Here is a 22442-nt window from a genome sequence, read left to right on the forward strand (position 1 = left end):
TCCCCTGGCTCGCGGCGGCGCACTCCGGACGGCGCGCCACCTCGAAGCGATTCTTCTCCCGGAGTCCTCCTCCTATTCCTCGGTCCCCCCCCAGACCGGCGAGGAGCGGAGATTCTTCCGGACCTGCCTGCATTCGTTTGCTCTGCTGGTGACGAACCCTAGCCCCCTTGGATTCTTCCCAGACTTCTTCTTCCTGTTATCTGCTCTGCTTTAACCAATCTATTTCGATTATTACCTGGTCTCTCGCGGATTCGCCTGCTTCCGCGCAGTACTGGTAGAACCATACAAGTTTATTTTACAGCAGGTCTGGGTTTAACTAAACCCCCATTCCCCAACGTTAAGGCTGCCCCTGTATCTGTATCTGAGCATGCCTGCAACCGCAGTTTAATAATAAGCTAAATAAATGGCCAATTGGTTATCAGTTTTAGCTGCGAACATCGCGTAAACCATATGTCTGCCAGAACGAGTTTCGACCAAGCAAATGATGGGAAGCTTAGTGTGTAATTTGTGTTTTGAAAGTCTCTCTTGTACAACATGCTTCCTTGCAGGCCCTTGGCCTTAATTAAGCCTATAACTAGCAAATTCTCCGGAGGACATCATGCTGCGCGTAGGAGCAAACTTGGCATCTTTTGTTGGCTGTTTGGAACAGATTTTGTAACGCGAAAAGTTGTCTGTTTGATTAAGGGGCGTGTCTAAATAAACCGTGATAAGTCACGACATCTCCTTTTCGTTTGGAAGGAATGCGCGCCTTCGTTACTGTCACTTTGTTATACTGACCAGACTGATGGCAGTGTTTTGTACTAAGTGCCGAATTTTACATGTGCAGATCCATTGTCGTCGTCAGCAAATTCAGAAGAGTAGCACAGATCAAGGATAACAGTGCACGTTCTGGTTTGCACCTACCAGGGCAATATACTGCAGGTTGTGTAGTGAAGTGAAGGTCAGGATGCGGTTTGCGGTGACAAAAGTGTGCGCTAGTGGAGCAAAGGCTCGCGCGGGGTTGCTCCAGATTGGAAGCAGCGGTGTTGAGACGCCAGCGCTGCTTTTGTCCACACGCAAGGGGCTGCCGGCGTTTATGTCTCCTGACCTGCTTTCCTCCCTCCCCCTTCCAGACTCCCTCCTCCTCAATGTCTGCCCAACCCACTTGTAAGCCCCCCACCCCCCCTTTGTTTCTTTTCTGTGCTGGCCATGTATTCTGTTTGACAAAATACCATCAAAGAGCTAAAACCTCTCTCCTGGGATAGGATGGCTCCCTTTCTTCTGAGTATATTTGACTAAATGAGTTTCTTTTTGGTTTCACCAGTATAGAGGTTCCTCCATCAAAAACCATATCTAATATTGGTGGTTTGCATCGTATGCTGGGTCTGCCTGATCATATCCTCGTAGCCGCGGCTGGTGAGTCTACCGAGTGTTTACCATCAAGTGACGCCACCAATAAATTTGGTGCATCTTTTGAAACACCTGCGGGTCGTAAACTGGTCGGTGGATGTAATCCTTTCTTCAACTTTCAAGAATACATATTTTGATACGTGCATCTGAATTCATTTTCCTAAAACATTTTAGGTCAAACCATCAGACTATATGGAGTTGATTTCCTGCTTGCAACCTAATTTGTGGGCAAGCTTGGCAGATGAGGTTCCAGCCTGGGTTAATGAGAAACGGAACAAAACATCTGTTGAGCGAACACTACGCTGGCTTGACGCATGTATTGCTTTGGATGCGGTATGATGTTAAGGTTTTTCCACCTGAACTTTTTTTTTCTCCAGAATTTTGCTTATATGTTTCTTTTGCTATATTGGAAGATTTGCAAATTCCTTTTGAATTCTTTAGAGCACAGTTAAAAATAAATGGATGCCTAACTGACACTTACAAATAATTTTTCAAGCTCAGTAAGCCCATGAGACACTTGACTGCACTACTAGTTGCCTCTGTTGCAAGATTCATAACAGGAAAAATGCGAAATTAGATGCAATTTTCTCTTGTAATACCGTGTTAGGACCCATGTGTTGCTTTTTTCTATATATGGATGGAAATATTTCTTTTGGTCTTATACAGCTTTTATTTATTTTATTTTATGTTCCTCATGATTTCAGGCTTCTGGGAGAAACTCTTTAGGTGTAGTTGTTGGGGGGTCTAGTATAGAACAACGAAAACTGTGTGCCACTGAAGTATCGAAGAGGAATGTATCAGGTATAGTTCTATTTATCAACTCCTACTGCTAACCTTTAGTAGTTTATTGCTTATTTACTCATTCCCTTAGATGAGGATGAAGCCTAACCTTTTGCTCAAAAATTTTACATTATTAATTCGGAAAACGGTTTGATGCCTATTTACTTTTAAAAGCCCAACGCATGCTGCTTCTACTGATCTTTGTGGCAACATTGGATACAGGCTTTTGGATTGGAGGGTTTGGCCTTGGAGAGAGTGTGGAAGAACGTTGCAGTTTACTCAATGCAGTAACAGTGAGAATCATGTTCTTTATCTTCTATAAATATTACTGCAAAGATGATAATATAATGCCCTTATGTAATTTGTGCAAAGTTGCTGCCCGCTTACCTCTCCTGCATTTGCTAATTTCTCAAGTGTAAAATTAATTCCACTTGTTAAAAAACATGTTTCAAACGAAAACCTGCAAAACTGAAGACGAGCATATTCAAATAACTAATAATGCATTTGAAATCTGTCAGCATAAGTTGCTTGGCTGACTTCTAGTCTAATAATGTTTGTTTCATGCTAAATATTCTTTGATTGACCCTGCTGAAGTAAGTCAGACAACCTGTTGATGTTGCATGTTAGAGCATCAGGCTATTTTATGAGTTCCGATTTCTTTTAAGGTAGCGTTGAATTTATACTATACATGTGGGGACAGTTACATCAACCTGTATTTTGTTATAATGCTATAGCACCATGAAAACTTCAAGCAAGAATTTGGTCTAGGCTTGGGCTGACCAAGCTGTTATAGCCTTTGGTTGTGGTTACAAGCTGAAGCTGTTTTTCATACTCCCAGAAGTATTCTTTAAATTTGTTGAGAAGTGTACTGTCTTGTGTTCATGCTGTTTTAGCCATTTTGTTTCTGTTTCAGGATTGTTTGCCACTGGGGAAACCTCGTATTGTCTCTAGGCTTGGGCTTCCAGGTGCCTGTGATGCATCCTTTCTTTCCTTTCTTCAGTCGGCTTATGATACATCTTTGATGTGTTTAATTATTTAAGTTAATTCCTATGGCTCTCATCGAGAGATCATTAGTTGTTTTGTTGTCTTCTCTGCTCATCTGGGTCATGTCTGAAAGTTTTGCTTTATTTTTGGTCTCACCCATAGTGGGTTAGTACATTTGTCTTATTATCATGACATCATCACAATTCATAATCTAGAGACTAGAGCTGGTGAAGTTACACTAATGTATATAATCTTATCTTATAACGTTAGTTGTATTATGCACAGCATGTTAGTAACTAATGGTTGTTTTTAGAATTTTAGTATATTGACTCATGTTTGTTTTCCAATATGTTAAGCTTCTCCTAGCCCTTTCTGAGTTTTGTTTGTATTGGAACATTATTGTTGCATTGTTTCGTCTGTAACAAGTTTGACAGTTTCAGTACTTTGTATGTCTTCCAGAGGAGGTCTTGGAGGGTGTAGCTTCTGGCATCGACCTTTTCGACTCCACGTATGCAAATTCATCTTGTCCTGTAGCATTTATAGTTCCATTAGCTTGTTGATGATCAAATGCTTTTTTTTTCATACTTCTGAAATGACAGGTACATTTACCAACTTACTATGGGTGGTTTTGCACTGATCTTCCCCGTTGACGTGGTTGAAAGAGAGATGCAGAATGGTGTATTCGACAGTAGTGCTGGAGATTCTGCAAAGATTAACCTGCGTGCAACAACATATCGGTAGGTACCTGTTGTGCTGAAATAGCACAGCATGTTATGGCTCTTTAATTATATTTTGTGCGTCTTCACTTGCTTATTGAAATTCTATTTGAATTTTTGTTCATCGATGTTGACTAATGACTACTGTAGCCTACAATATGTTTCAAAAGATATATGTGAGTTTACTAGTTAGTTGAATTTCACTTGAAAAGTAGAAGCTCAGACAAGGTTCAGAAAACCACCGGTTTCTCCTACTACACATGTAAATATAAATGTGTACGTAGTATCTTCTTTATAAAATGCAATGAAGTATGCAAACTACTATTGATGTGCCCTGAAGTTAAAAAAAGCAGGGGTATTGATCCCAATTACAATTCTCAGTGCTTCACAGATGTTGAATAAACTTTATGTCTGAATGTAAAATCTGTTGATCCTTGTAAAGTGACTCAGAATTTGGGGTACATTCCTTCAGGAAAGACACGTCACGGATAGTCGATGGCTGTACCTGCTTCACGTGCCAGAATCACACCCGTGCTTACCTCAATCATCTGATCAATGTCCACGAGATGCTGGCTCAGATTCTACTGGAGATGTAAGCCAAGTCGAAACCCAGTCATGCATTTCCGCAGAGCAACAAGACTTATCGAGTGAATGACATCTGCTTTTACCAATTTTTTGCAGACATAACACGCATCACTATCTCCGGTTCTTCCGGTCGATACAGGAGGCGATCAAGGCCGGAGAGTTCGACATCTTCTGGAAGCAGTTTGTTGAGAACAGGCGCTCCCAGATTGCTGCTGCTGCGATGTAGATCTTGTCCATGCAAGATTTGTCCAGTTGTGATAAGAAGAACTCTCCACGTGTGGCGTTATCGGGAGGTTTTTTGAAGGTGGGGACTTTGGACAATGTGTTAGAACCTGAAGACAGTTTGTCGTCCGGTTGGCTTGTCAGAGGAACCTGACAGGGTTAAGTGGACACTCACCAGTTCTGGGGTTTTAACAGTTGTTAGTTCACTGTATGCATACTCGATCAGTCTCAGGATTAAGCATTTGTGATAACTGCATTTACTTTTAAAGGTTAAGGTTTTCTGTTGGCTTGTGGTTAGGTTTTCTGTTGGTTTTCCTAATGATAATTTGAAAAGGATGGGCTTGGGCTGGAAAGGGGATGATCTCTGAGTTTTGTGGGGGAGAGCATGAGGCTCTAGAGTCTAGAGCATTTGTTCTTTGCCTTTCTATTGGCAAAATATGTGTGGATTGTAACAAGTGTGTCGGTGGAAAGGGCATGGGGGCGCTAGAGCCTAGGGCATATTTGTTCTTCACCTCTCCTTCGGCGTAACACGTGTTTCGCCGGGGGATCTACTCTATGCCTGCAAATCTTGTTGGCCTTGTTGCCTTTTCTGGTAGAGACAGAGAATTTAGTTATGGTGGGTAGGCGCTGTGGCTACTTTTGGAGCTTTATGGAAAACTAGGAATAGATCCTGTTTCCAGGATAGAAGACCTTTTCTTAGGGATGGCATTTGCGAACGGCGCGGCTGGCAGTTTTAGTGTTTCCCCCCGCTGTAATATGAGTAATAAGTTTTGTTTCAGTGCTGGGTGGTTGCTCTTGTACCTGGCCTGATATGGTGGCGTGAGTGGGCGTGGGTACTTTTGCTTTGAGCCAAAGTTCGCACCACCAAATATTCGGCTGGCCTAAACTCTGGATAAGGTTCTGCTTTTCTGTCATTCGGCCAATGTCTGCAGGAAAAATAAATGAGAGAGAGCAAGGTTGGCATGGCCAAAATTTTGCCAACCATCTAAACAAGAAAATTTTGGCTATAAACCAAACGTAACCCTCCTTCCCATACAAAATGGAACTTTTAAATTGTCAAGGTCGGTTTTTGACACAAACCAAACATACCCTCCTTCCAATTTTGCTGCCGACTCCTTTTATCAAAAAATTTATACTCCCTCTGATTCATATATTTGTAGATACGGATGTACCTAGACACATTTAGACACTCCCTCCGTTCCGAATTACTTGTCGCAACATCCATTTCTGCGACGAGTAATTTGAAACGGAGGGAGTACATCTGTATCTAGGCAAATCTGAAACAAGTAATATGGATCGGAGGGAGTATCATTTTTTTTTCCAGAATGTGCATAGTATTCTTTTAGAACCTTCTTTTTTTTGCACAATGGAGTGGGCACACCCATGTGCAAAAGGTCACTACATCCCCATGTTCCCAGCACATATAAGCATGTGCACCTTTGTTCTCTTCTTCCAAGTAACCAGCAGCACAGCACAGCATCATCTCTATGTCTTCCGACTCTGATGAATATCATCTTTTGTATTGGGAACTTTACAGAAGCAATACCCTCAAGTCTCAACCCTGAACTACAACACCACCCGACCGAGAGGAGCGTCAAACGTACTGTATCGACTCCAGCAGGACAAAGCTCCACCCCACACCGAAGAACACGCACCCACGACGGATCTGAGACTCATAAAAACAGCAGAAAACCCCCACCCATCCCTCTACTACATCTACGAAGCAGCTATGGCGGCGTGCACCGATGAAACTGGTACACGCAACGAATGCTGGGCGCCCCTTAATTTTCACAGAAATGTACATGAGCCTTCCTTCTTGGGTTCATTGGATGACGCACACGCACGTCGAGATGCCTTCGTCGTCCATTGAGTCTCCGGATTCGCTGAAATCATCATAGGAGAGAAACACACTGTGAGTTTAAAAAGCAGTCAAGTAAGTCAACAATCAGCCAGCAATGAGAACAAGCATAATATCTCTACAAGGTAAAGTCGCTCAAGAATTCATTTCCGTACACGCCAAGGCCCGTCGATCGCAATAAAGGAGCACAAAAGGAGGTTTGCTTTGTTGTTTTATTGCTTGCTTCAAGATAAGACCGGTGAAATAGGAGCATGCCACTCAATTGTGAATCATCATGATAATAGTTCCATGAAGCATTTTTTATTAGAATTAAACTGTAACAAAAGTTGTCACTTGGCAAAAAGGTGATAGCGAAATAACGAGGCAATGAGGAATTTTCTTGTTGCTAAGTAGTAGTAGTAGTAGTAGTAGTGATGACCAGTGATTTTACAGTTTGGTTGGTAAACCACTGTTGACAAGGAGTCTGTGAGACTAGGACAATGCTGCACTACAAGTTTCTGTGGAGAGCTGCTGTCATTTCAATCCTCTTTAAACGGAAAAAGACTACTGAAATCATGTGGCTCGAAAAATCAATATCATGAATATGGTCGAGTAGATATAGCCCCAGAACTACTTTTTGATCAGAAAACTGTAGGGGAGAGACTCCGACAATATAATTATATTAAAAAGGAGGATAATCTAGTGGTAGATTAGCTCCAAAATTATTGACCATACAAGTTACGCTATTATACACAGGTGGAAAGCATGCCCTGAGGCCACTTTGCCAAAGTTTAGATGGTGGAATTTAGAATCTAGAAGGTTACTGATGCCAACACAATCTACATAACTAGCTGACAACATTTCAGAAGTCATAGCTAAATTTTCGGAATAAACAAGACTCGTTTAAATACCAAGTCCAACACATGTATAAAGTTGATCCTGTCATCTACTCCCCACCAAAACCAAGCATATAGAAATGCAGTGCATCAGAAGGATGTCTCTCGGGCTGCCGGGGCAGTAAGACCTATCTATCTATACGTGCCCGAAGTAAATATTATGACCGAGTCGTTCCAAGTTGTAGTACAATACTGGGTGACCGACCTGTACCCTCCCCGTATCAAGAAGCAGATTTCTAGGAAGAACAAAACAATGCAATGTGAGACATCATTGTAGATAGATTAAGGAAAGCATCTGGCACCGGGGAATGGTTTCATTCGCGCATGTCAACGCTCGCACAACGCGCAATATGATTAAATATCCCGGGAGGATCGGGTCTTTGGTGCAAACCTTGGGTTACTAAAATCGGAGCATGCAAAACATTCGCCTAGTTAATTGCATACACGTCACAAGACAATAATTCATCCTGGTGAATGGGCAACAGCAGCAAGACAAGCCAATTCAGTTGGAAAAGTTCATGGAGGAAGATGGTGGTGTGGGTGTGGTGTGTATACCTTGGCTCGAACTCCTTGACCTCGGTGAGATCCTTCCCCAGCAAATCAAGCCACTTCACATTGCCCTTGGGGGCGCACACGCCGTCGTCGCCGCAGTTGGCCTTCTTGAGGTTGCTCTTGGGTAGTGGCACCGCCGCCGTCTTCTCGCCGTCCTCGTGCTCCTTGTGGTCCTTGCCGTCTTCATCCTTGTCGGCCGCCGCCGCCGCCGGCGCGACGACCTCAATCTTCTGGACCTGGGGCGGCTTGTCCTCGACCGGGCAGGGCGGCGCGGAGACGGCGTCGGCGGCTGGTGGTGCATCTTTGGATTTGGGGAGGCAGGGGATGTAGCAGAGGGGGGAGGCGCAGTAGGTCTCACAGTGCGAGAGCCTCATCAAAGTCGGGGAATTGGGGCAGCACACCGGGAGCGCGGCCGAATCGGAACCCCGGGCTCCAGGAGCGCGCCACGCCGATCAAATCTGAGCCCCGGCGCAGATCGAGCCGCCGCCGCCGCCGGAACGCAGCCACCCGCCCGCCGCCACGGACCCCGCAAGCAGCAACCTTTGGCCGGACCCGGAGCCGGAGCAGCGGCGCCCAGCGGCACGCGGCAGGACCGGACCGGATCAAGAACCGCCGCGCGGCGCGAGGAGAAGAGGAGGAGGGAGGCGAATCTGCGGGGCGAGGAGGAGCAAGGGAGCGGCAGGGCGAGCAGGAGCGGAGCAGGAGCAGATTGAATCTTGCACTAAAAGGGTTGCTCCCCGGGAGCGGGGACCAGCCAGAGAGAGGAGGGAGGGAGGGCGCGAGGTGGGTCTCTCTCGGAGAAGCCCCAAGGAAAGGAAAGGAAGGGAGAAGATGAGGAATCCAGCCAGCCGATAAAGATGGTGGCAGCGGCAGCCTCTTCCTCTCTTCTTCTACTTCTACTTCTTCTTGCTACCCCACAGGCACAGGCACAGCACAGGGACGGGGGGATCAAATCAAATGCATCCAACTTGCGAGGCAGCAAGCGCATGAGAGGGAGATAATTGCGGCATCTACGTGGATAAAAGAAGGGAATTCGTCACGGCGGCGAGTGTGCGTGAATCGGCTGGAGCCAATGATAGATTACCGGACTGGTGTGTGGAGACGGGGGATTTATGGTGGCGCCTGCCTTTTCTCTCCGGGAGAGGGATAATCTATGGCCACCACACTGGAGTCGCTGTCCCAGGAAGACGGGTTCTCTTCTCGCCGGGTTTTATTTTAGAGTATTTTCTTTATGATGACAGCCACGCAGTTGTCATTTCGTTTTCAACAGTGTATTCGATGATTACTAGCAAATATGCCCATACGTTGCAACGGGAGACAAAAAAATTATGGCTAACCAAATAAGTATCCTGATATATGAGCGTACTCTATTTAACATAGTGGTTCACCAATGTTTCTATTTATTTCTCACCCTAGCTGATGATGGTCGCGATGTCCACGTGATCACAATGCATTCGACGTGGTAAATCCCAAGGCTATGAGTTTGCCAGTGCATGCCATACTTGTCATTATGTTGCGCAAGGGAATGTTTAAAACTTTAAAAACAAATCTCATTGACCACGAACTACTCCCAACGCTATGACATATAAAGAGTTTGGAAAAACTAATCAAATCCTAGACATAAAATACTTTGGTATCAGTGAACAGTTTTTGGAATCAACAAACATTTTTTTAATTTTTGAATTTTTCAAAAAACAATCATGAACATTAGTTTTGTGTACAAAAAGAATTAAATGTATGAACCGGTTTGGAATTCATTAACTTTTTTTGGCTCAACAAACATTTTTTGAGTCGATGAACTATTTTACAAAAAATGGGGAACAAATTATAAAAAACAAATATTTTATTTTATTTTTGTTAACATTTTCTAAAATGTCATGGACATTTCTTTTCAGATTCCCGAATATGTTTTGAATACGTGGTCATTTTTTTCAAAAATCATAAACATGATTTTATTTCCCGGCCATTTTTTCCAAATTTTGATTTTTTTTTTAATTTTGCAAACAGTTTTGCAAAACCACCAACATTTTTTGAATCTGCAATTTTTTTATGATTTTCTAAATATTGTTGAATTCACATATCTTTTATGATTGCTCATACATTTTTTTTTGAAAAGATGCAACTTTAGAATATTTAAATCCCGAATTAATTTAAAGAAGAAAAAAGAAAAAAACAGAATGAGAAAAGAAAAATGAAAATTGTGGAAGCTGGGGATCGAACCCAGGTCTCGTCGCTAGAGTAGCGGTCCGCCAACCACCATGCTGTCCGTCGCTCTCTATATTAAACTCGTCGCATGCCTCTAAAATAGCGAAGCAGGCGGCGATTTTTGGTCCGAAAAATTGAATCGTTTTTCCACTTACGGGTGGCATTGGTGGGTAATTTTTACCAACTTTGAAGGTGATTTTAGTGACGTACGACTAGAAGCGATAGCCGGTTTATTAGTAGGTAAAGATAAAGATTACTGTCAAAAACAATAGCGTGCGTCTTCTTTCTTTCCAAAACTGTTTGAAATTTTGAAACCTTTTATTTGCTCGGGTTTTTTTTTCATATATCACGGGAGTCGGATGGCCCGAAACCCCATCGGCGCGCCCCGCACATTTGTGAAACACCGGGACTCGGCAGGTTATTATGTTTTGAATTTCGGAAATTTCAAAATAGGGGTTACACATTTGCAACCGTTGGCCTGGAGCCCCTCGGGTGTTTCGCGGCGTGCAACTACGAAGATCGAAGGGTCATATGGCAGATGTGAAGATTAGAGATCTAAACGGTCCATTAGGGCCCTGCCACGTGCATCTCATGCAACACCAAATCTCTTTAGATTTTGAAATCTTCGGGAGGGGGAGGGGGGGGGGATGAAGATCGAAAAAATGTTCACGGGGGCCCGCTCCACTCGCATCTCTTGAAACACAAAATCTCTTTGGATTATGTTTGAAATCTCGAGAGTGAAAAAAAAATCCAATTAGGGGGTTACACCTTGCAACCAGTCGCCTAGAACCATCCGCGTGTTTCATGACGTGGTGGCTATGTATATTGAGACCACGACATCTATGAAGATCTGAAAAGGTTCATTGGGGCCCACTTCACGTGCATCTCATGAAACACCGAATATCTTTAGATTATGTTTGAAATCTCATGAGTGAAAAAAAATCCAATTAGGGAGTTACACCTTGCAACCGGCCGCCTAGAATCATGTGCGTGTTTCATGGCACGATGGCTGTGAATATTGAAGATCACGACATCTATGAAGATCGGAAAAAGGTTCACTGGGGGCCGCTCCATGCGCATCTCATGAAACATCGAATCTCTTTAGATTATGTTTGAAATCTCGCGAGTGTTTTTTTTCAATTAGGGGGTCACACCTTGCAACCGGTCGCCTAGAACCACCCGCATGTTTCATGACGCGGTGGCTATGGATATTGAAACCACGACATCTATGAAGATCGGAAAAGGTTCATCGAGGCCCACTTCACGTGCATCTCATGAAACGCTGAATCTCTTCATTTTATGTTTGATATTATGGAAGAAGAAAAGACGATTAGCCTTTACACATTGGCGAGGAACAACCTCCCCTCCCCTCATGCTCCACATGTTCACATGATGACACAAGATGGTCATGTTTCTCTCTCGAGCTTGACTAGACTTCCCCATTCTTCATGTTTCTATTTTCTTCTTTTCCGCAAGCTTTGGAAAACATACAAGGAAGCGACTAAAGGCATCTCTGAAGTGGCTTGGTATCATGCTTTGATGGAGGCACAATGGAAAAAAGGTTAATGTCACGATAGTGGCACCATCCCAACACCGTTAGTGTTGACCGCTGCCACCTACGACAATAACTTACATGAGCCACCACTTAGTGCTCTTTATTTTGTGGTCAGAGGCAACAAGAATCACGATAGTAGACATAGTAGAGAGTAATGTAGATAAGAGAGAGGTGTGAGGTCACTAGATGCTACGATGGCGTCAGTGGAGGAACAAAAGAGGATCAAAGGACGGGGCTAGGTCTGGCAACAAAGGATACATGGTACGACACATGGCAGATGTCAAATGTTTTGTGTATCAGAATATCCATTGTTTCATTGCGTAGAAGCCACTCCCCACATATGCACTTGAATTATTATTTTAAACTTCTTTCGTAAAAAGGTAAAATCAATGTTAAAAAAGTAACTTCACTAAATGAGTCTAACCCCCTCGCCTCCTACGATTCGCTCCTTCTCTTTCTCCACCTAATTATCATGTATCTTCTCCTGGGTTTTCCAACACTAAACTCCTCGCACCTACATCTTCTCTCTCGCCTTCACCTCCACAACATTAGTTGGCCTTTGAGTTGTTACTCTGGCCATATCGAGCCAACGTGTCCTAGACTCCATTTTCGTGATGATGAACCCATCGTCTGCTTGGGCTCACTGTTGTCGTGGACAAGCATGATTAGTTGGTTACCATGCTTTTATCTCATTTTTATTGAGAAATGTTGATTTTGGCTAGCTGCATGAGCTAAAGGTCTGTCGTCAAAGCTCGGGTGTCTCGCACCTCCTTTTAGTCAGATGCAATCTTTTGTTTTCAAATAAAGTGCCAAGTAAACTAACAAGACTAAGACGATAGTCAACAAATATGATAAAGCTATTTCTCAGCTTCTTAGCCCCTCAAAATGCTCTTTCAGATTCGGTCACAAGTGCTTAGATATTGACACACAACATATAGCTAATATTATGAGCACGGCCTGTCTTAGGTTTCAAGGAGAAATACTTGGGCCTCGCAGTCTCGGAAGTCGCATGAAGAACGTAATTTCCAATAAATTAAGGATAGAATGGGGAAGAGACTAATCGACTAGTTAGAGAAGTACTTGTCGAGTGTGGCCCAAGAAGTTCCCATAAAGTTTGTGGCTCAAGCGATCCCCTGCTATGCCATGAGTGCTTTTAAATTCTCCACAAACCTGTGTGAAGATCTCAAACGAACTATACGGAATTTATAGTATGGGATGAAGTGGACCGGTAACATCTGCATTTGAAAAGTTGGGAAACCTCACCCGCCGCAAAGGTCAAGGAGGGATGGGCTTCAAAGATCCAAAAGGGTATGTTGCTTGATCACATACTCGGATAACTTGTGTGCAAATATTTTAAAAGCAAAGTATTATCCAAATGCAGAGCTAACAGAGACGACCTTTAATAAAAAAAATGCATCCTCAGATGGCAAGGAATTATGCATGGACTGGATCTCATCATGAAAGGAAGCATTTGGCGGATTTAAAATGGTCAAGAAGTTTTCATCTGGAGGGACAATTGGATCTCAAGGAATAACCGAAGATCACCAACAACCCTCCTAGATCCTGGATTTGCTAGAATTCTGAGCTAATTGACCATGACTACCACTGATAGAATGAGAACCTTGCGAGACAAATTTTCACACCAAAAAATGTTGACGATGTGATTAGGATTCGTCTACACAAGCGTGAAGAAGATAACTAAATCACTTGGATATTGGAGAGAAACGACATGTTCTCTGCATACATATTGGCGGTTAATGTTGTCTATGACGAGCAAGTTGCAGGTACCAACGTTATCATAAATGGCAGCGAGAACATATGGAATATCATTATCTTGAAAGCACCGATCCCACCCCAAAGTTCGTGTCTTTACGTGGAAATTAGCAACTAAATCCCTTAGATTTTAGACTAATAGAAGCAAGCACCTCCCAAATCTTACTCCAATCTGTCATATTTGTGGCCCCCATCTGGAAGATGGCCACCATGCGAACACAATGCATGTTTTCTAGAGCCCTTTTCCATGGTCTTTAAGGCCATCGCACAAGGAGGCTTGAGGCGCTAGCGGAAGAGTTCGGCGCTGATGGGCAAGCAAACTGATGGTTCCCTGCCGGCTTCTAGCACTAGAGCAATGGCTCAGATGGATATGGATGCTGAAGCATGACTCACGTTGGTGTGGAGTGGCAGCGGCCACTTCTGTGCCGAGACATGGCGTCCACCTGACAGCCATGACGGTGGTTTAAGGTGGGAAGACATCTCATCAATCTGCTAGTGCATTTCGGCCTTGGTGTGTAGTAGTGGCGGAGGTGACTATCGAACGTTCCATCAAGATGTTGATTAGAACACCGCTTCATGTTTAGAGTGAAAACTCTTGGTCCGACCTTTATTGGTTGGGCGAAGTGGTGACGAACTTGCGTCATTGCCTTGTTGAAGGTGTTATCTACTAGTTGTTGTACTGGTCTTGATTGACTGACCTCGACAACCAGGATGAAAATCCCTGTCTAGGCCGCCTCTGGCCAGACATGATGATGGCACAAGGGCATTTATTCTTTCTTGGAGGCGTTGCTATGGAAGAAGTTGACTTAGTCGCATGTGTTTATTTCATATCTTGTAATGGTTTGGGCACAAGTTGCCTTTAGTCTATGTTGGGGATACGACTATTAGGTATGACCCACCCAGGAGGGGCCGGGTCAACCCTATGAAGATTCATTGCAATGAAGCCCAAGGTCACATGACGATTCATAGATAGGCTTAGTAAAGGGCCCAGACCCAAAGGCGGCTTAAATCCCACGAGTATGAACCATCATATATGTAAACTTGTATTGTAAGTCATGTGTAAAAGGTCACCGAGCCGGATACGTTGTATAAGCCGACCGAGACTCTGAGGGCCGTAGGGCGTCTACCCGTGTATATAAGGGGACGACCTAGCAACGGGTTAGGGCAGGAAAGAACAGATCGAGAGCCGGGTAAAGCATAATTGCTCCCTGCTCATCGAAACCCTAGCAATACCAACCACAAACTGGACTAGGCTTTTACCTTCATCGTAAGGGGTCGAACCATTATAAACTCCCCGTGTCCTTTGTCCTGATTAACCCTGTCGGTGTCAAAACCGGCGGATCTCGGGTAGGGGGTCCCGAATTGTGCGTCTAGGCCGGATGGTAACAGGAGGCAAGGGACACGAAGTTTTACCCAGGTTCGGGCCCTCTCGATGGAGGTAAGACTCTACGTCCTGCTTGATTAATATTGATGATATGGGTAGTACAAGAGTAGATCTACCACGAGATCGGAGAGGCTAAACCCTAGAAGCTAGCCTATGGTATGATTGTTGTTGGGTATGTTGTCCTATGGACTAAAACCCTCCGATTTATATAGACACCGGAGAGGGTTAGGGTTACACAAAGTCGGTTACAATGGTAGGAGATCTACATATCCGTATCGCCAAGCTTGCCTTCCATGCCAAGGAAAGTCCCTTCCGGACACGGGACGAAGTCTTCAATCTCGTATCTTCATAGTCCAGGAGTCCGGCTGAAGGTATAGTCCGGCTATCCGAACACCCCCTAATCTAGGACTCCCTCAGTAGCCCCTAAACCAGGCTTCAATGATGACGAGTCCGGCGCGCAGATTGTCTTCGGCATTGCAAGGCGGGTTCCTCCTCCAAGTACTTCATCGAATATTTTGAACACAAAGATAGTGTCCGGCTCTGCAAAATAAGTTTCCACATATTGCCATAGAGAGAATAATATTTACACAAATCTAATTTGCTGACGTATTCCGTAGTGTGACACACCACGGCCAAGCCTTTATCTGAGTCGTTTTATTATCCAACCTCAGCGCGTCATGCGAGGCGGTTTCCTTGGCATGTCTTGTTAAAGCAGAGATCGTGTCCCCTTATTCCGGGATTCTCATAAATACGGACGTGGGTAACCCAACCGTGCCATTGATTATGGCGCTTGGAGATAAGCGAGTTTTACCAGGCTGGTGGGGACACGTAGTTGCGTCCACCCATATAAGGGGATAATGATCCACCTTTTCACCTACGCCTTCTTCCTCCCTTGCTTATCCATTCTCGCACACTCGAGCTCCAGCGCCCAAGTCCGCACTCCCCACCTCAACCTTCTCCAGCCATGTCCGGAGCGGGAGGCAAGTGGATGGTCTCCTCCATCACGAAGGGACACATCAAAAAACTGAGGAAGGCCGGATACTTATCTAACGACATCGCCTACCGGCTTCCCGAAAAGGGGCAGCTCATCCCCACCCCTAGGCCCCATGAGAGGGTGGTGTTCCTCCCCCATTTCCTCTGTGGACTGGGCTTCCCTCTCCACCCATTTGTCTGGGGGCTCATGTTCTACTATGGCATGGATTTCCACGATCTGGCCCCGAACTTTGTCCTCAACATCTCGGCGTTTATCGTCATATGCGAGGCTTTCCTCCACATCCGCCCCCATTTCGGCCTATGGCTCAAGACTTTCAATGTCAAGCCGAAGGTGGTGCGCGGCAACCAGGCGGAGTGCAGAGGCGCCATGGTGGGCAAGATGCCCAACGTCTTATGGCTCGAGGGCTCCTTTGTGGAGACCCTGAAGGGGTGGCAATCGGGGTGGTTTTACATCACCGAGCCGCGCGACCCCGAATGGGTCGCAGCCCCCGAGTTTCGATCCATACCCCCTACGCGGCTCACCTCCGTGGGGTAAAAAAGGAGAGCTGACCGGACTCCAAACATGCATCCAAACCCTGGTGGACAGGAAGCTCAAACTTGTCAACGTAGTCCAGGTTATGCTCATCCGCCTGATCCTCCCATGTCAACAACGGGCTTTCAACCTGTGGGAGTTCGACCCGGCGCGACACCAAACTCTGAGCAGGCTCTTCGACACGATGTACAAAGATGCCTGGAAGGTGCTTTTCAAGGGCGCCGAGGCCCCCGCATCCGCTACTGAGGATCGCGGATTCAGTACGCAGCGTCACGCTCATGCGGTAAGCTGGTTTTTCCTTTTACAGGGTATCAGTTTTTCATAGTTTGACTCCATGCGGGATCTAAGCTCCCTTACCTTTGACAGGATTGGCAGGAGACATCCGGACAGATCAACTGTCCGACTCCTTTGCCCGAAGGCCCAGCGGACGCTCGCTTGGCGAAGCTGCTGGTTCCGGCACCCCATGTGGTGCCGGAGAAGAAGGCCAAGAAGAGGGCCACGGGGACTCGAAAGAGTGCCCGGCGCCTGGAGGTGTCGGATCCCTCATCGGACGACTCCAAGACGCACTCCTCCCATGAAGACGAGGAGGAGGAAGAAGAGACTATTGGGTTTCATAGTAATTTCAAAAAAATTCCTACGCACACGCAAGATCATGGTGATGCATAGCAATGAGAGGGGGAGAGTGTGATCTACGTACCCTTGTAGATCGACAACGGAAGCGTTAACTTGGTTGATGTAGTCGTATGTCTACACGGCCCGACCGATCAAGCACCGAAACTACGGCACCTCCGAGTTCTAGCACATGTTCAGCTCGATGACGATCCCCGGACTCCGATCCAGCAAAGTGTCGGGGAAGAGTTCCGTCAGCACGATAGCATGGTGAAGATCTTGATGTACTACTGTCGCAGGGCTTCGCCTAAGCACCGCTACAATATTATCGAGGACTATGGTGGAAGGGGGCACCGCACACGGCTAAGAATATGATCACGTGGATCAACTTGTGTCTCTAGGGGTGCCCCGTGCCTCCGTATATAAAGGCTCAAAGGGGGGGGCTGGCCGGCCAAGAGGTGGTGCGCCAGGAGGAGTCCTACTCCTTCCGGGAGTAGGACTCCCCCCTTTCCTAGTTGGAATAGGATTCGCGGAGGGGGAAAAGAGGAGAGAGAGGAGGAAGGGGGGCCGGCCCCCTCTCCTTGTCCTATTCGGACCAAGGGGGGGGGGAGGGGCGCGCGGCCCATCTATGGCCACCTCTCCTCTCTTCCACTAAGGCCCATATACCTCCCGGGGGGTTCCGGTAACCTCCCGGTACTCCGGTAAAATCCCGATTTCACCCGGAACACTTACGATATCCAAACATAGGCTTCCAATATATCAATCTTTATGTCTCGACCATTTCGAGACTCCTCGTCATGTCCGTGATCACATCCGGGACTCCGAACAACCTTCGGTACATCAAAATGCATAAACTCATAATATAACTGTCATCGTAACCTTAAGCGTGCAGACCCTACGGGTTCGAGAACAATGTAGACATGACCGAGACACGTCTTCGGTCAATAACCAATAGCGGAACCTGGATGCTCATATTGGCTCCTACATATTCTACGAAGATCTTTTATCGGTCAGACCGCATAACAACATACGTTGTTCCCTTTGTCATCGGTATGTTACTTGCCCGAGATTTGATCGTCGGTATCCCATACCTAGTTCAATCTCGTTACCAGCAAGTCTCTTTACTCGTTCCGTAATACATCATCCTGCAACTAACTCATTAGTTGCAATGCTTGCAAGGCTTAAGTGATGTGTATTACCGAGAGGGCCCAGAGATACCTCTCCGACAATCAGAGTGACAAATCCTAATCTCGAAATACGCCAACCCAACATGTACCTTTGGAGACACCTGTAGAGCACCTTTATAATCACCCAGTTACGTTGTGACGTTTGGTAGCACACAAAGTGTTCCTCCGGCAAACGGGAGTTGCATAATCTCATAGTCATAGGAACATGTATAAGTCATGAAGAAAGCAATAGCAACATACTAAACGATCGGCTGCTAAGCTAATGGAATGGGTCATGTCAATCAGATCATTCAACTAATGATGTGATCCTGTTAATCAAATGACAACTCTTTGTCCATGGTTAGGAAACATAACCATCTTTGATTAACAAGCTAGTCTAGTAGAGGCATACTAGTGACACTCTGTTTGTCTATGTATTCACACATGTATCATGTTTCCAGTTTAATACAATTCTAGCATGAATAATAAACTTTTATCATGATATGTAAGGAAATAAATAATAACTTTATTATTGCCTCTAGGGCATATTTCCTTCAGAGACCCCTCCCCCTCCAGCGGGGGAAGGGAAGAAAAGGAAGGCCGCCCCAGCTAGGGAGGCCGAAGGGTCCAAGAAGGGGAAAACCCTTCCTCCGGACTACTCCACCGACACCGACGACGGTGGAGAGGAATGGCCGCCCAGGGCCAAGCCCCTGGCTAAATCGTAAGTATCCGGATACCAGAGTAATTCATAGTATTCGTTTATTGCACAACTTTCCCTTATGTCGAATATGTTTATGCAGCCCACCCAAAGACCGGCTCGACGCATCGTCGAGTGGCTCACTGGACTCGTCGGATGTGAACTCGCTTCCGACAGCTTCCTCCCCCCGCCCTACGGACAACACCGAAGTGTTGTCCCAACAGGTTCCAAGCCGGGAGGAGGTGGTCCTGGAGGCGCCGCAAGGCGACCTCCCGGACTCCAGGAGTAAAGGGGATGAAACCCCCCAGGGCTCCAAGTCCGGCTCTAGGCCGGACACCGCTCCGAAACCTTCAAAGGTTCCAGAGTCCGGCGGGGGACCTCCTTCCAAGAGGAGCAAGCCCACCGTGCCGGTGACCCCCGTCCAATCGGAGGCGTCGGACAATCTATTTGGGGTGCTCCAAGGCGCCTCCATCGACGAGAAGCACCGCACCATCATGAGTGCGGTGGTCTAGAAGGTTCAGTCTGCCAAGAGCGGACTGACTGAAGATTGTACTAGCCTTTTAACAGGCTTTGAGGTAAGTAAAGAATGTGTAAATAATATTACCACATAGACAGTAGCCCCTGATGCTCTGTTTGGCGTTTGGGAAGAAAAGCCGAATAGAGGATCAAATAAAATTCGCAGGAGTCTAACAAAAAGGAGTCAATATGCGTATGCAGGCTTCTCTGCTTGCGTCCGCCGCACTGAGTGCGGAAGTGGACACGCTAAAGCAGAACCTCGAGCGGTCCGAGCAAGATCCCGGGCGTGCCAAGAAGCAGCTTGAGGACAATGAAGGTAAGAAATACCTTGTTTATATATATATATATATATATATATATATATATATATATATATATATATATAAAGGTGCAATTGCAAAAAATGACAGGATTATCATGGCTATTGTAGGGGCCACGTCTGAGGTGGCGACCCTTAAGCAAGCGCTGGTCGAGGCCGAGAAGAGGGCAGCCACGGAGCGCACCGAGCGGGAGAAGTATGAGGCCGAGGTTGGCAAGGTGCGGCAAGAGCTCCATGCTCTCATGGAAAAACATGAGAGTTTGGAGCTTGACTCAAAGACGCGAGCGTCCGAGCTCGCGGTGGCTATTGAAAATGCCAAGTCTGCCAAGGCTGAATCCCAGAAGACCCTCCAGGAGTTGGATGAGGTGAAGAAGATAGCGGCGGGTAAGGCGTTCTTTATGCAAAGCAAACACATAAACGTGAGTTACTTGTTACTTACCCGAATCCGGAGCTCTCCAGGAGCGTTCGCAGATCTTCCCCGGAGTGTGTCGGATGCCGCCGCATTCTATCGAGCCGAGGAGGGCAGCTCGACAGAGAAGGTGTTCTGGTCTCAGTATGCTGAGGCCGGACACCCCGTGCCCCTGAGCGACCAGCTGAAGCAACTGGTCGAGCTCCACAAGGCGACCGAACAGGCCATGAAGGGCCTCATAGTTCGGCTGTGGCCTGGAGAGGCTCTGCCTGGGAGCTATTTCGGGCTGGTGCGGCGGCTGGTGGAGGCCTGTCCAAGCCTCGAAGTCATCAAGCGCTCCATCTGCATTGAAGGTGCCGTAGGGCCCTTGCTCGTGCTAAGGTGCACTGGGGCAAGCTGGATGCTGAGAAGCTTGTGAAGGACGGACCACCGCCGGGGAAAGAGCATCGCAAGCCCGAGAATTATTATAAGGATGTTCTGAAGGGTGCCTGCCTTGTGGCGGATGAATGTTCTAGGGATGTAATTTTTGAGTGAAACTTGCTCGTTTTGTCCTGTGCGCTGAAAACTTGTTCATATGCTCTAAGCAATGCTGTTGGAATTTAAAATATTACCTTCTGTGCGGCTGTTTATCAATTCTGAGAGATGGCAAGTCGTCGGCTTCTGCCCCCGTGCCGCTAGTGCTGGGGTGTTCGGGGATAAACCTGAGCGCTCTTTTTCCCATGTTTGGGTCCTTCGAGGGAGGCGCTCAGCCCAACGAACAAGGCAATCGGACTATAATGCGTGAACACTCTCACTTAGCCATAGAATTCTATAATTTTAAATTTCGGCGAAGCCCCTGGTATTCGGAAGACCGAGTTCGGGGCGCTATCCACGCCTTGTCCGGACAGAGCCGGCTCCTCGCTCTAAGCGGCATAAGTCGTTAGGGACTCGAAAAACCTCTCGAATAGCGACCAGCTCTCGCTTCATCATGACAGTCAGTTTTAGCTTTCTCCACTAAGGTGCTCGACCCAGCTCAACTGGGGCACAATCGCAGTGGTTCTCCTAGTGCTACCTTAGCCGATATAGCGGAATGTAAGGCACCAAAACATAGGAGCCGGGCAAACCCAACTATTGACCCAAGAGATGATTCGGAGCCGATGCATATAATGCTATGAGTTCGGGGTGCCGCACTTGTTAAAGTGTTCGGACTTCTCACACCATATTGAGGGGTACTAAAGCCCCTGGCGTATTTAGGCCGTACCAAAGTGTACGGGTGCAATATGTCGTTAAGGAATATATATATATATATAAAGAGTAATGCAAAAATAGACAAAAGCTATGCACTGTTTATTAAAGAGGGCTGCGATCAAAGCAGAACGATACAAATAATGCGATAAGCAAAAGGTTGGACTATGTAACATGTCCATTCCAGGGGCAAGTTGTGGGATAGTATGTGAAACAGGTATACTGCTCGTGATAGAGACCACCTGGGAGTTCCGTAATGCGGCGTGGCTTGTCTGCTTCCCTGGTTCTTGCATCGTTTGTGCGGCAATTGAACTGCCGAACAGGCCTTCCGAAGAGTGGAGTCCTGAAAGTAAGAGAAAATTAAAAAATCGGCAGCCCCTGGTGCGGTTTAAGCCATGTTTCGGGCGTGCCGTGATGGTGCCCCTCCCCCTGTACCCATGGTATTTCTAGAGCGTAGTTATGTACGCGAAGTACTGGTGTCACATTTTTGCGAGGGCTGGGGTTGGGGCCGCATTGCTATGCCTGCTTGGATCGTGCCAGGCGGTCTTGTTGTAGGTTACTCTGGGCGCGCTTGACGGTGTCCGGTCGTTTAATGGCCGGACTGGAGAACTGCCTGGAGAGGCTACTTTGTACTTCTGCTGCAAGGGCCGCCGTGTGCTCCTCCGTTCGGAGGGAGCGTTCGGTGTTTCCATTGACCATAATTACTCCTCGAGGGCTTGGCATCTTGAGCTTAAGGTATGCGTAGTGCGGTACCGCATTGAACTTGGCGAATGCGGTTTGCCCGAGCAGTGCATGATAGCCACTGCGGAATGGTACTATGTCGAAGATTAACTCCTCGCTTCGGAAATTATCCGGAGATCCGAAGACCACTTCAAGTGTGACTGAGCCTGTACAGTTGGCCTCTACACCTGGTATTACGCCTTTAAAGGTTGTTTTGGTGGGCTTAATCCTCGAGGGATCTATGCCCATTTTCCGCACTGTATCCTGGTAAAGCAGGTTCAGGCTACTGCCGCCGTCCATAAGGACTCTAGTGAGATGAAATCCGTCAATAATTGGATCTAGAACCAATGCGGCGAATCCGCCATGACGGATGCTAGTG

The 22442-nt window shown here is 46.4% G+C and overlaps 2 protein-coding genes across 2 annotated transcripts; one reads left to right on the forward strand and one right to left on the reverse strand.

Annotated features, from left to right (window-relative positions):
- Nucleotides 1-6: 6 nt before the first annotated feature.
- Nucleotides 7-4973, forward strand: LOC119303513 (queuine tRNA-ribosyltransferase accessory subunit 2-like). Its single transcript, XM_037580646.1, has 11 exons — nt 7-148; nt 827-1146; nt 1304-1478; nt 1564-1722; nt 2094-2190; nt 2392-2462; nt 3083-3134; nt 3613-3661; nt 3753-3890; nt 4342-4461; nt 4551-4973. The coding sequence occupies exons 2-11, from the start codon at nt 947-949 to the stop codon at nt 4678-4680; spliced, it is 1191 nt and encodes a 396-aa protein (XP_037436543.1). The 5' UTR covers nt 7-148; nt 827-946; the 3' UTR covers nt 4681-4973.
- A 1182-nt stretch (nt 4974-6155) lies between these two features.
- On the reverse strand, nt 6156-9085 carry LOC119303514. The gene is made up of 2 exons (XM_037580647.1): nt 7965-9085; nt 6156-6559 (listed from the first exon to the last, which is right to left on the reverse strand). The coding sequence occupies exons 1-2, from the start codon at nt 8333-8335 to the stop codon at nt 6499-6501; spliced, it is 432 nt and encodes a 143-aa protein (XP_037436544.1). The 5' UTR covers nt 8336-9085; the 3' UTR covers nt 6156-6498.
- Nucleotides 9086-22442: the final 13357 nt, after the last annotated feature.

Source organism: Triticum dicoccoides, chromosome 5A (assembly GCF_002162155.2).
Source record: "Triticum dicoccoides isolate Atlit2015 ecotype Zavitan chromosome 5A, WEW_v2.0, whole genome shotgun sequence".
Taxonomy (NCBI): domain Eukaryota; kingdom Viridiplantae; phylum Streptophyta; class Magnoliopsida; order Poales; family Poaceae; genus Triticum; species Triticum dicoccoides.